Raw genomic sequence first — 14567 nt, forward strand, 5'->3', positions numbered from 1 at the left:
ATATTTCCTGACCATCTTCAAGGTACGCAAAATTAAGTCAGATACTGTGGAAGGCAATAAATGATTGATATAAGACTAATTCCCTGACCTCAAGGAGTTTATAATGAAACTAAAAACAAATATTCAATGTACAAAAACATTAGTAAATTCACAAGGCAGTGCATGAATACTTACTGGGTCGTAGTACTGATTCTAAAGATCAAGGAGAACTGGAATAAACAGAGCTAGTTGAATGGAGGATTTCAGGTCCACCTTCAAGTGGGGAAGAATTTGAATCAATGAAAGAAAAGGCATATGACAAAGAATACAAAGTGTATTCTTTAACTTTAGTCCTGGTTTTGGAACCTCAAACAAATTATTCATCACCTTTGTCCCTCTGTGAATCTACACTGATTAAGAGTCTATACATAAAAGATATTGTGCATCACTTAAATAGTGGACAAGATTTTCAAATTTAAGAAAGAGATGAAACAGCTTTAAGATTAAGCAAAATGCAGCTCGTAACTAAAACCAAAATCAAGCTTACATTATATTGGAATTATAAAACAAATGAAATTGGTTCTCTTAAAGAATTTTTAAAATTTGCTTTTGCTATTTCAACATTTCTCAATCAAAAACAAACTCAGCATAAACTAAACATATATTTTTGTTACTACTCACTTCAGTCATAATGTGATTTAAAAAATATTTTCACATTAACTTTTTATACTTTTCTCCATCCCTCTTACATTTGAAACTAGAGTTATTTTTTGTCACTAAAAACAGTGCCTCATTTGACAGCTGTGGGAATAAACCATTCCTTGCTGGTTTACGACACAGCACTGAATTTATCTAGTAAACACACAACATGTGCATCAGTCCTTCCTTTTGCCCTGTGTATTCTAAATCTTTGCCAAAAGCAGAGGAAAGAAAGTACAGATGGACAGGACGTCCTCAGATGATATGGTTTGTATTATGTCATCCCAGAGAAAAAAATGACATGCTAGATTCACAGTTAGAAATTCAAATTAAGCACTTGCCGTACTAGGGCTGAAAGGCTGGCCTTCCTCAGCAGCAGTCTGTCTTTCACGAAGCAAGCTTGGAAGGCCTGAAGGCTTTGTATAAAAGAAGCAGAGAAATCCTGGCTTTCTAAGATTCACCTGCTACCTCCAATATAGCCTTTGTCTTGAAAGAAAGTGATTAAGTGCACAGACACCATTTATTAAGACCACTAATAGTTTCAAGTACTTCAAAATCTGTTCAGACAAAATTACAACAAATTAAATTTAGAACTGTGGTGGCATTTCAGTATTTGTGTCCATTTCAATATAATTTTTAGTGCCTGTATCTATACTGGGAGCTCTAGTGGCATAGTGCCTAAGGTATTTGACTGCTAACCAGAAGGCTGGCAGTTCAAAGCCACCAGCCACTCCTTGGAAGGAAGACTGGGCAATCTACTTCTGTAGAGATACCGCCTCGGAAACCCAAGGAGGGGTTGCTATGAGTCAGAATCAACTCGACAGCAGTGAGTTTGGCTTTTTAAATATGTACATTAAGTGACTGCACATTCAAGCCACTTCCAGTAAATACTCCAGAAGACCTAATACATGTATTGCATTTATGCTAGGTACTGAGACTATACTAGCTTTTTTGTGATGGCAAACCACTAAACCAAAATAAGCCTTTTGTCTCATTTGTGAAAATAATGTGGTATTTGCTTGGCTATCGTTAGAATTTAAAAAGCCAATGAATATAAAGGCTTGAGTACAGTGTGTGAGCTTCACTCCAGTGGTAGCTATTACTTTTTTTTTTTTTTTAATGTTATAGTGGTGAACTAGATAGTTACAGCCCTGCCCTCTTGCAGTTTACAGTCTACAAAGAAGATATAGTCAAACAATGATCATGATAGCAAAATAGTAAGAGGAGGAGGTGGCAGAGGAAGACAAGAAAGGGACCATTACTTCTAACAGTGCTACCACTTATTTAGAACTTCTGTGGCATAGTGCTCAAGCCATTTGACTGCTAGCCATAAGGTTGGTGGTCCAAATCCAGCAGCTGCTCTGCAGAAGGAAGATGGGGCAATAAATCTACTTCCATAAAGATTTACGCTCAGAAACCCAATGGGTGTCACCATGAGTCAAAATTGACTCGATGGCAGTGTGTTTGGTTTGTTTTGGTTTATGACCAAAGTATTATTGTAAGCACTGTCCACGTTTAGCCCCTTAATTAATCCTTACAATAAACCTTTGAGGTAAGTAATGAGACCAAGATACTGCCATAGAAATACGTGGCAGTCACCCTATAAATCCCATCTTCAGTGATCAGAAAAGTACTTTCTTGGGATTGATAATATTACCCATGTAAAATGAAGGAGGGATATGGGGTTGGAGTGGTATAAGGTGTTCTGAGCAAAAAGAATTCCATGTAGGAATGCCAGAGTTGACAATATGCAAAGTATGATCACAGAATTAACTGAAAGTCCCATTCAGGAATTGCATATGTGAGGTAGAGAAAAAAACAAAACACCCATTGCCATTGAGCTGATTGAGACTCAGAGTGACCCTATAGAACAGAGCTGAACTTCCCTATAGGGTTTCCAAGGCTATAAATTTTCAAGGAAGCCTCATTTTTCACCCACTGAACCCACTCTGGTGGGTTCAAGTCGCTTCCTTTTTGGTTACCAGCCAAATACTTTAACCATTGCACCACCAGAGCTCCTCTGAAGTATGGAAGTGATCTATAAATCCAATTACAAGGCAAAAGAGTTACTGAAGTGATATAGAAAGAGAGGTGTTCTTGAAAGGCAGAACTTCACAAAAGCAACATGATGGCAGCAGGGCGACTAATGAACTACTGGAAAAGCCCACCTGTCAGCAGCAGCCTGTACTGGGGGATCCTCTGAACAGGCTTGAGCAGGTAATGCTTGAGGGCCAAATTAGCACAGCGTGGGCTCATCTGAAAGGAAAAGTAAACACAAGCAATTTGAAAGGACTGGCAATCTACTTCCAAAAAATCAGCTATTAAAAACCCTGTGGAACAAAGTTCTGTCCTGATATGACTCAATGGCAACTGGTTTGGTTTAAGGGACCCAGATGCAAGTACCCTCAAAGCTAAACTTTAGACAGACAGCAACTCAGGAAGAATTCATTTCAAAGCACCATTTTACTTCAAAGCATAGCCTTTACACTGTTGTTGTTGTTGTTGTTGTTGTTGCTGTTATGTGCCATCGAGTCAGATCTGACTCATAGCGACCCCTCCTTGGATTTCCGAGTCTGTATCACTACAGAAGTAGATTGCCCAACCTTCCTTCTGAGGAGTAGCCATTGGGTTTGAACCGCCAGCCTTCTGGTTAGCAGTCTAGTGCCTTAGGCACTATGCTACCAGAGCTCCTAGGTGTTACACTAAGAGAGTGGAATTGTAGCCAGATTCACCACCTAGCCACTCTCAGTTCTAGGTAGGTTTCTGAAATCACCCACAGATTCACAGGGAAAACTTGTTTACAGTTCTCTCCTACACAGGACAGCCACAGTCTAAATTCTAGGCCAGTTAGAATCACCCTTCTCAGCAGCTCCCACTCAGAGGAGCATATTCATAAATCAGACCCCAATGGACCAAAAAGAAAATGTACTGCCCCAAAAATAAGGGAGCAGAAATAAAACAACTAGGCATTGGATTGAAATAATGGGACCCTTGTGGTAAATATATTCATGATAATAATGGAGTGGGTGAGAAGAACTGTAAGTAGCAATGACAGATAACCCAAAAAGCAGCCTTGCCAAACATCTTTCCTCTGACAAGCCTCAAGGAAGTAAAAATCTTTCTCAGATGAATGGCTATAAAGGACAATCCTCAAAATTATAGGGGATATGGAGATAGACATTCTGGAATCATTTTTACTTGACCACAAGGACATTTTGACCCTGCTCTGAAAACTCTTTCTCTCTTAGTCTGTATAACAGAAACCTCTGCCTATTACTGAGCATTCCCAACCCAGGCCTCTGCTGCGAGGTGGCATCAAAACAGTCAAGTGAAAATGTCCCTGCATTCTAAGAGCCACAATAAAATGTCCCGCTCCTTACATAGCTCAGGTGGGTAGATGAGAATTTTTTCAGATTTGCCCAGACTTTTTTTTTTTTCCTAAATATATACCTCCAGCATCTGACACACAGAATAATTATGAAATTATGATGATAATGCATATTAAGACAGTATCCTTCATACAAATACCATTAACCAAGAGAGCTAACATCCCATCTTATGTCTTCTTTTGTTGCCAAGGCAACGAAACAACTCACCGGACACTGACCAAAACCTGGCTCAACTATCAGTTGCCATAGTTACATTACATTTCATTGTTTAATAGCATAGATAAAAGAGGAAAGAATAAAAAAAGACTATAAACGATTTTAAAATTCAATTATTTGTCCAGTATACAAATTAGAAATCAGCAATAGTTTAATTCAGGTAGTCCCTGGCTTAGGACGTATTCACTTTATGATGAACCGCACTTATGACGAACTGTTCATTTTTTTTTATTTTCATACATCTTATTTTTAGTAATATGTACTATATACAATGTTGCAGCATGTAATTTGCTGATGTTTATTCTCAGATGTTCATTTGCAGATGTTTATATGTAATGTTTCCAACCTCCAAAGACAAATAAAGAATTTACATCAGAACCAACACAGGATGGAGTCATTGGAGTAGAACCCTGTGGAAATTACCCAAAAACTGGAGTAGAGGGCTTAAATAACATTTTACAACAACCAATTAAACACTAATGTAAAAAATTATATAATTTTATCCCTAATCAAATAAGGCTAACACCTCACAGTTTTGAGTCAAAATAGTAAGCTTTGGGTGACAGGGGCTACAGATATATTGCTGACTTTTCTTAACTTTAATACTAAAATTGTGCTATTTATTTATTGAAACATAAATTCTTTTTCTCATTCATCATTCTAGGTGGGTTGTTAGAAGAATAAAAGGAAAGATGGAGTTAAAAAATAATGTTCAACATTAGATTGTAGTGAATACCTCAAAGTCTCTAACAACAGCAGCAAAACCTGGATTTTTCTTGCACTGCTCATCTAGCAAAGCTATATTCTTATCAAATTCTTTGATGTATGTGGAATACATTTTTAAATATGGTCCCTTCTTTACAAAGATGTCAGCAATTCTTTGTTGTTCAGTCCTAAAGATGGAGAAAAGACACATACACAAAAGAAAGTCACTGATTTATCCAACACATATCCAATAATCAGCCAAGACCTATACACAAGCCATGGGCATTATCTTTTTTTCTTCTTCTCTTCTTATAAAACAGATCCCCAAATGCCTACTTTTCACCATTTTCATATCTCTCATCTAGTTCAAGCCAACATCATCTTTGCCTGGACTACTGCCCCTACACGTCATTCTTGCAGACCCAAAACACCCAAAACCCAATGCTGTTGAGTCCATTCCAACTCACAGCAACTCTATAGGACAGAGTAGAACTAGCCCATAGGATATCCAAGGCGATAATCTTCATGGGAGCAGACTGCCACATCTTTCTTACACGGAGCAACTGGTGGGTTTGAACCACCGACCTTTCAGATAGTAGCCGACTGCTTAACCACTGCAGCACCATGGTTCTCACAGTACAGCAAGAATCTTAAAAATGTATTTCATCTCATGTAAGATTCAATGGCCTCATTAATCTCATAACTCTGTAAGACAGGAACTGTTATTGTGACCATTTAACAGATGAGGAAAATGAAGCTGGGAAAAAAACAAACAACCCTCCTACCCTTGGCTTATATAGCACCATGGGTCCACCTGTTGCCTATCTTTCTGGCCCATCTTATACTTCTCTCCCCCTTTCTCCAACCACACTGGCCGTCTTTATATATTCTTTAATGTCCATAGTTGATTCCTTCTTTGTAGACTCTTAATAATGGCTCCATGTGTCTAGAAATATGCAACTCCTCTTCACTCAGATGTCAGTTCAAAGGCTCTGCCTTGTTAGAGGGTGTTAGTTTGCCACCCAATCTTCACTCACTACACCTCATCCTACTTTATTTCTCTATAGATTAGAGTCCCCTTCTATCTGTTATTTTTCTTGTTGGTTTGTCTGGTCCTTCTCCCACTAAAATATCCACCCAGTGAGAGCAAGAGCCTTGTCTGTCCTTTACACTGCTACATTCCTAGCACACACTGAGCAGCACACAGCAGACATTCAAAACTTTCCTAAAATAAAAATGAAATATTTCATTACTGTTATTGAAAGTCAATAGAAAACTGTGATTTCAGAAAGTCTAGCAAAACCAAAGACTATGTCTTTATTCAAAGACCCATGGCAGAAAAATATTTTGATAAATAGAAAATACTTTATCTAAGGATTAGAAGTCTGTCAGTAATAAGTAGTGCTTTTCTCATAATTATAGTTTTAATTTTGCCTTTCATTTATTTAGTTTGTTTCCTAGGAAGGCTTAATATTTTAACACAGAACATCCACAGATCTGGAATAAAGAAAATTTTTGGTAAAAGCAATGTATTTAAACCTTTTCCCAACACTTACTTGCATAAACACGCATGTCTATTAAGCCAATTCAGATTTTTTTTTTTAAAGAAAACAACTAAGTATGATAAGAAAATTTCTTGTAATTACATTTTAGTTTTATTGTGACATTTAAAAACTATCTTTTGGTCATTCCTCAGTCCTTAACTCTGTGTTACTTTATAGTTTATTGGCAGCTAAGTATTAATTGCTTATATATTATATTTTTCCAATGTGCAGAGGCATGGTATTTTCAAATCAGACAGAAATATTTTCTGGATTATATACTAAGAAAGTTTAAATGGAAATTTTGATCATTAAAGTACATTATGCTATTTTATTAATCTAATCATTTTGGTCTCCTATGATTTGAACAATAAATTTAATTGTTTTGGACCAAACTTTCTACATTTTCACTAATGTCATCAAAGTTTCTGTTTATTTTTTACACGCCAAAAAAAAAGTGGCTTCTAACAACCTGTTTGGTTTTCTTTTTTAGTTTTGAAATCTACATGTCATACATTATGTATGTTTGCTCTTCCAAAACAAACAAGCAAGCAAACAAATAAATGTGAAGAACTTTAATGCTCTGAGAGGCTCTAGAATAGCTAAAAATTTAAAACATTAAACATAATTTAAAACAAATGTAAAAAACCATCCTCCCCCAATCTCAAAAATTTTTGATTACTAAATATCACATATCAAGAGTTACATTGAGTGATTATGGGCCCTTCTTACTTCTGAGACACCAATACCTAGAAATTTAAAAACGATACTGAACTTTGTGTGCCAAAGTTGTTAATTTTGGACATCAAAAATAAATGCCAAGAAAATTCAAAGCACTGAAACAACTCAATGTAAGGAACAATAAATATTTCTTTGTCACAGCCAAGGTCCTTGTAGTGTCATCTAAAAATGGAAAGCCTGGGAAAGCAGTAAGTCCATTTTTACCAGTTCAACATTCTTTCCTCCAGTTCCTTTAAGAGATCCCGGTTGAGTTCATATAGCTGAGGCAGGTAGTATAGAATCTGATTCAGGATTCGGTCCTCAATCACTGGTTTTCCAAGTTGCCTGGAAGCATGAGCTACTGCATACCGGAAATCCTATTACAGTCCAGGGAATGCAAAACAAAACACACACATATAACTTGATAAAAAGCCTTTTTTTTCCCTGATCCTTCTCTTCCCTAAAACAATCTAAATTGCAAAGCTCTATGTCTCATATCGGAGCTCTGGTAGTGCAGTGCCTAAGGCATTTGACTGCTAACCAGAAGGATGGCAGTTCAAACCCACCAGCCACTCCTCCGAAAGAAAACTGGGCAATCTACTTCCATAGAGATACTGCCTTGGAAACCCAAGAAGGGGATGCTGTGAGTCAGATCCGACTCAACAGCAGTGAGTCATGTCCCATATAGAATTACAAATTGAATATGCCAGCTTCCTTCTCCTCCACTCACCTATTTAAGAAAATTTTAAAAACAAAATCATGCAGGGATTCAGGTAGATATTTGGTATTAGACTAGGTAGTATTTCTCTCAAGTCCTTTGATTTGATCTTTAATTTCAGTAATTACATTTGAGACAGTATCTGGAAAATGTATTACAACTCTAAGAAGTCTTAAAAACTATCCCCATATGAGCGTTAAGAACACAATCCATTTATTTTAATAATCCATAGGAGATCTTAAATAAATTCATTCAGGATTTAAGAGCCCCTTTTTCCACTTTAAGTAATCATTTCCCATCAACTAAAGTTACATTAGCTGAGGTAAGAGAAGGGTGGCACATTCTTGGTCCCTCACGCCTCACTTACTGGTTATGTTTCCCAGCTTCATTTTCCTCATCTGTTAAATGGGCACAACAATAGTTCCTATCTTATAGAGTTATGAGATTAAAGTTAGATACTTTATAGAAAGCATTCTGCAAAGTGCTCTGTACACAGAATCAACAAAATGTTGATTCAACCATGACGCTTAAACTCCCTCCTCCCTCTAAGGTCCTAGTAAATTCACTAGCATTTATACTTTTGTCAAATAAAAAAGTTTCTCTTTCCATCTACTGTTCTTTATATACCACCTTTTACAACAGGACTTAGAAAGGGTGGACTAGGAGGACTTGGAAAAGGCAGGGAAGGAGATCATTGCTTTTGTTTATTCCACTATCTTCTAATGGTGGGCCTAAAGATCGAAGTAAAATGATAATGGAATCTATTGAAAACCAAATATTTATTCTTCCTTGGAAATGGTAGCTTTCATTAAAATCCAAAAGAAAAGGTTGGGAAGTAAAGCTCTATTTAGGCTTTATCTTCCCTTTTCTTTATTTCCACAAAGGTCCATCCGCTGTGCATGGATTTGCCAATAGTTGGTTGGGCTTCTAGCCACAACAATCTTTATTTCAAGATGTATCTCTCCTTCAGAGAGGAGCTCTGGTGGTACAGTGGTTAAGACATTTGTAGTTAAGGCACCAGGCTGTTAACCAAAAGATTAGTGGTTTGAACCCACTAGCTACTCTGCAGAAGAAAGAAGAGGCAGTCTGCTTCCACAAAGATTTACAGCCTATAGGGCAGTTCTGCTCTGTCCTATAGGGTTGCTACGAGTTGGAATGAACTCAGTGGCAGTGGGTTTGGTTTCCTTCAGAGGTCAGTGGGCAAATCAAATAAACAACAACAAAAAAAAAGATACTGGGATTTCCAGTAAGATGGCAGAATGGGCAGACAAGCTGGACAGACCCTCTCCAACAAAGAAAAGAGAAACCAGTTGACACAGATACAGAAGATAATCCTGGAGACCTGAGCTTTGAAAGGAAAGATACAGAAGTGGATTAAACACCAACTAGAAGAAGAACCTGAATGAAAACAGTGAATAAGGAGACAAACGGAGCTACAGAATGTCAGCTGTTCTGATGACATGGACAGTGTGAATATTTCCAAGTGGTCTTAGGACTTGAGAATTAACCTAAAATTGGCCCTGCTCACCAAGGGCTAAATGGACAACTGCGCTGTTGGCTGATGACTAAAAAGGAAAACAAAAAGAAGGAAAGGAGACAAACTGAGCTGTGGACTTCCGGCTGCCCAGAGGGCACAGCAATTTGAATGTGCACAAGCAGATCCAATTCTGGATATTTAAAGCGACAGCATTCTTGGTCAGATTCCAGGGACCTAAGAATAGGTTGTGCTTGCCCAGGACAGAACAGAAATACCAGAGGCTGACACATAGAAAGCTGCAATATTCCCACTGTTACTCTCATACCCCACACCCCCCTGGCGAACAGAGGTGTGGCCAACCCTCATCTCCACCCACCTTGCAGGCCAACAGTCTCTGTGTGCTCTGACAGGGCCTGGTTGCCCTGCTCCACGTCCCACTCCCAAATTTGTTTTTGTTCATTTATTTTTAAATTATTTTTTTTTATCCATCCTTTTTATTTTGATTCTTTCTTCTTCCCTCCCCTGGTTCTAGTATTGGGCTTTTCTTCTCTTCCCTTTTCCTGGTTCCTGTTTTTTTCTTTCTTATGTTTCCTTCTATCGCTTGTTTTGTTTTATGCATTTTTCCCACTTTTTTCTTCATTGTGCTCTTCCTCCCGCTCCCCCCCTCCCCCCCGATATTGTGGGTTTTTTTTCTCTTTTTTCTATTTATATTTCTTTGGGCTTTTAAAAGTATTTTTTAAAGATATTGTGTCTCATTTTCTCCCTTTCTTTTGTTATTTCTCTTTTTGGTGATTATTCATGTGTGTTTACACAGTGTGTTTCTATCCTCATTTTTACTTTTTTGGTAATTTTTGATTGTTGTTTTTCTCTGAGTAGGAGACAGCAACTGTACTCATACAACACAACCACACCTGCACCTCCTGCAGCCCCACTTACTAAGTGAGGGTCACCACTTGCTTCTGCACCAACTGGCCAATGACACACAACAGCCAATACAAGCCTAACTCACCCTTAACCAGTCTTCACAAACAGCTAAAAGAAATCTGTGCAGCCAGTCTCATTCTCTTTCACACCCACAAGGAGACAGATGGTGAGTGTGTAAGCGCTGCCAACTAGTGAATAGAAGAGCACAGTACCCTATTTACTCAGATACATCCAAACAAAACAAAGAAAATGAAAATCTTGGGCAAATCACTCCAACATACAATGACCAATTAAATATAAATACAACAATGTCATAATGACTAAGAAACAAGAGACTATCACATTCCACACAAAGAAGCAAGATAAAGCAGTAGAAGCAAGGGACTAGGCTACAGACCCAGAACACATCCCTGAAGCAGCAGCAGCATTGGAACTCCCTGATAAGGAATTAAAAAGAATTATATTTAGGTACTGTGGTGCAGTAAATAACATGGTATGGCTTTTCTAGGCATAATCTTTGTAACTCCCACTGGATTACTGGGTGGGACAATGTAATTTAAAGTCCTGATTGTTAAACTCATCCATGTGGGATATTTCTGTTGGAGCAGCACAAAGTAATCTTCTGGGAAAGCTGGCTCTCTCTCTCAGGTGTGTAGAACCCTGATGTTGGGATTGGTTGGTTTTGCCACTCTGCCAAGCTAAGAATAAGCCCTCCAAGAGGTAGAAGTGACCTGACTGCCGGCTGAGAGAGACGTGCTGATGAGAAAGAGACATCCCACTGAGAGAGAGACTCCCAGTTGAGAGACAGTGGCAGTGGAACCAACAGGCATGAGACAGAGAGGCAGACTTACCTGGCCCACAGAGGCACAGGCCAGGCCGAGAGGCCAAGGGCCAGAGAGGTGTATCTAAGGGCACAGCAGAGGAAAGACTGCCCTGACTGAAGAGCTGTATCCTGAGTGGGTCCCTGAATTTCAATTGTAGCCTGTTGCTTCCCTAATAAACCTCGTAATCTGTGAGTTCTGTGTGGTTACTGCAGTGAATTATGAAACCCAGCAGAGAGGTGGTGTGTGCCGTGGGAGGGAAGGTTGGTGTCAAAGTTGGTAAGAGGGCTGGAGGGTGGCAGCATGTCTGGCTGCTAATGGTGATGTTGTCTTCCTCTTGTAAAGTTAGAGGAGGTCAGAAGATACTGCCTCCTTGCCCCTTTAGAGCGTACCTTCAACAGACTGAGAGGCAGATTAAGGAAAACACTGAGAAAACTGAAGAAAATACAGACAAAAACCTAGAACAATTTCGGAAGACAATACAAAAACAAAATGGCAAAATAAGTGAAAAATTAGAAATGATATAAAATCTGCAGATAGAAATCCAGAAGATTAATACTACATTTTCAGAAATAGGTAACACATTGAATGGGCAAAGAAGTAGAATTGAATCAATGGAAGACAGAATTAGTGAGATTGAAGACAAATAACTCAGTATTTGTTTGGAAAGGGATCAATCAGAAAAAAAGATGAACAAAACAAAATGAAGAAAGCCTAAGATTCATGAGGGACACCGTCAACAGGAATAACCTGTAGGTAATAAGAATTCTAGAGCAGGAAGAGACAAATCAAACCACTGACAAAATTGTGAAAGAATAGTTGGAGGAGAATTTCCCTGATATGATGAAAGATGAGAATTTATCCATTCAAGAAGTCCAACGAACACTGAACAGGACAGACCCAAAAGAAAATTACCAAGACTTATCATCATCAAACTCACCAAAACCAAAAACAAAGAAAGAATCCTGAAGGCAGCATGAGAAAAACAAAAAGTTACCTACAAAGGGCAACAAATAAGACTAAGCTTGGCAGAAACCATGCAGGTGAGGAGGCAATGGGATAGTACATATATAAAACAATGAAAGAAAACAATTTCCACTCAAGAATTACATACCCAATAAAACTGTCCCTCAAATATGATGGTGAAATTAAGACATTTCCAGATAAGCAGAAATTAAGAGAATTTGTCAAAAACTAGACCAACCTTACAAGAGATACTAAAGGGAGTTCTTTGAACAGAGAACCAATAGCAAACAACAACTGACCAGTAATACACATGATGACATAACCCAGAAACCAACACAGCTATGGAAGTATTCAAAGTAAAATAAGCTTACAAGATTGTAAACAGGGAACCAGAGACATCAATTGCAAAGGACAATAACTACAAACCAAAAAGAAGGAAAAAATAGTATAGTTACAGAACTTCTAAATGGTGAGGAAGTAAAGACAACTGCAACACAGAATGGACTGTTCTAAACTTGGGAAGAAAATTATACATCACAGGGTAACCTCAAAGAAAAATGATAAGCCTTCACATCAAAATAAAAAAGAGGACAAGCAAAAATATTTAGCAAATAAAAACAACAGCAAAAAGGGAAATGATTATAAACAAAATGAGCTCAATACAGAAAATTATACAAAACAAAGAAATCAGCAACACCACACACACACACACAAAATAACAAAATGACAGCAACAAATTCACACTTGTTGATAATTACACTGAATGTCAATGGATTAAATGCACCACTCAAGAGATGGAGAGTTGCAGACTGGATAAGAAAACATAACCCATCAATATGCTGTCAACTAGAGACACACCTTGAGACAAAGACAAAAATAGACTAAAAGCCACAGATTGGAAAAAGATGTATCAAGCAAATCGCAACCAAGAGAGGAGGAATGGAAATACTAATTTCTGATAAAATTGACTTTAAGACAAAAATCACCATAACACACAAGGAAGGACATTATATTACAATTAAAAGAATGACTGACAAAAAGACATAATAATAAGCATCTATGCATCAAATGAAACAGCTCACAAATACATAAATCAGACTTTAACAGAACTGAAAAGACAAATAGATGACTCCACAGTCATAGAAGATTTAAATACACCACTTTCAATGAAAGACAGGACAACAGGAAAGAAACTCAACAAAGACAAGAACTAAACAATACAATCTAGCAACTGTACCTCACAGACATCTACAGAGTATTTCACTCAATAACAGCACATATACATTCCTTTCCAGTGCACATGGAATATTCTCCAGGATAGACCATATACTAGCACAGCAAGCTAGCATTAATAAATTTAAAAACACTGAAACACTGCAAAGCATCTTCTCAGATCGCAATGCTATAAAATTAGAAATCAACAATGGGAAGATCAACAGAAAAAGAGCAAACACATGGAAACTGAGTAACACCCTCCTTAAAAATGACTGGCTAAAAGAGGAAATAAAAAAAAAATGAAATTAAAATATTCCTTGAATCAAACAAGAATGAAAACACAACATACCAAAACCTTTGGGACATAGCAAAAGGAGCGATCAGAGGGCAATTTATAGCAATAAATGTACACATGAAAAAAGAAAAAAGAGCCAAAATTAACACGTGAACCTAACATCTTCAACAATTAGAAAAAGAGCAACAACAAAAACAAAAAAAGCACACAGTCACCAGAAGAAAAGAAATAAAGATTGGAGCAGAAATAAATAAAACAGAAAATAGAAAGATAATAGAAAAAATCAACAAGAGTAAAAGCTGGTTTTTTGAAAGTTTAGTAAAATTGACAAACCACTGGCTAATTCAACAAAGGAAAAGAGGGAGAGAATACAAATAACACAAATAAGAAACAAATTGGGCGATATCACAACAGAACCAAAGGAAATAAAAAGGATAATATCAGGATACTATGAAGAACTGTGAAAAGAGCTCTGGTGGTGTAGTTTGTAAAGTATCTGACTGCTCACCAGAAGGCTGGCGGTTCAAATCCACCAGCCACTCCATGGAAGGAAGAATGGGTAATCTACTTCTGTAAGGATTTACCACCTTGCAAACCCAAAAGGGGGTTGCTATGAGTTGGAATTGATTCAATGGCATTACGTTTGATTTTTCTTTTTTTGGTATGAAGAACCGTATTTTAACAAATTTGAAAATCTAGAAGAAATGGACAGATTTCTAAAAACATACTACTAACTAAACTACCGGAGGAGAGACAACGCAGGGACGCCAGAGTAGAAGGCCGGAAGAGCAGGGAAGGGGATAAAAGCCTTGAGCCCCAGGCTTACAGGTGAGGAGAGACAAGGCAGGGACGCCAGAGTAGCAGGCTGGAAGAGCAGGGAAGGGGATAAAAGCCTTGAACCC

General features: G+C 37.8%; 1 protein-coding gene across 1 annotated transcript in view; it reads right to left on the reverse strand.

Moving 5' to 3' along the window:
- FGD6 (FYVE, RhoGEF and PH domain containing 6) overlaps positions 1-14567 on the reverse strand; it is a 173609-nt gene that overhangs the window by 66826 nt on the left and 92216 nt on the right. Inside the window, exons 6-8 of the mRNA XM_042781690.1 lie at positions 7475-7626; positions 5020-5176; positions 2847-2934 (exon numbers count right to left, since the gene is read on the reverse strand). Coding sequence (XP_042637624.1) covers positions 2847-2934; positions 5020-5176; positions 7475-7626 — 397 coding nt within the window. The remainder of the gene's footprint in view (positions 1-2846; positions 2935-5019; positions 5177-7474; positions 7627-14567) is intronic.

The sequence above is a fragment of the Orycteropus afer genome, unplaced genomic scaffold (genome assembly GCF_000298275.1).
Source record: "Orycteropus afer afer isolate SDZICR_OR568_19922 unplaced genomic scaffold, OryAfe1.0 scaffold00151, whole genome shotgun sequence".
In the NCBI taxonomy this organism is placed as follows: domain Eukaryota; kingdom Metazoa; phylum Chordata; class Mammalia; order Tubulidentata; family Orycteropodidae; genus Orycteropus; species Orycteropus afer.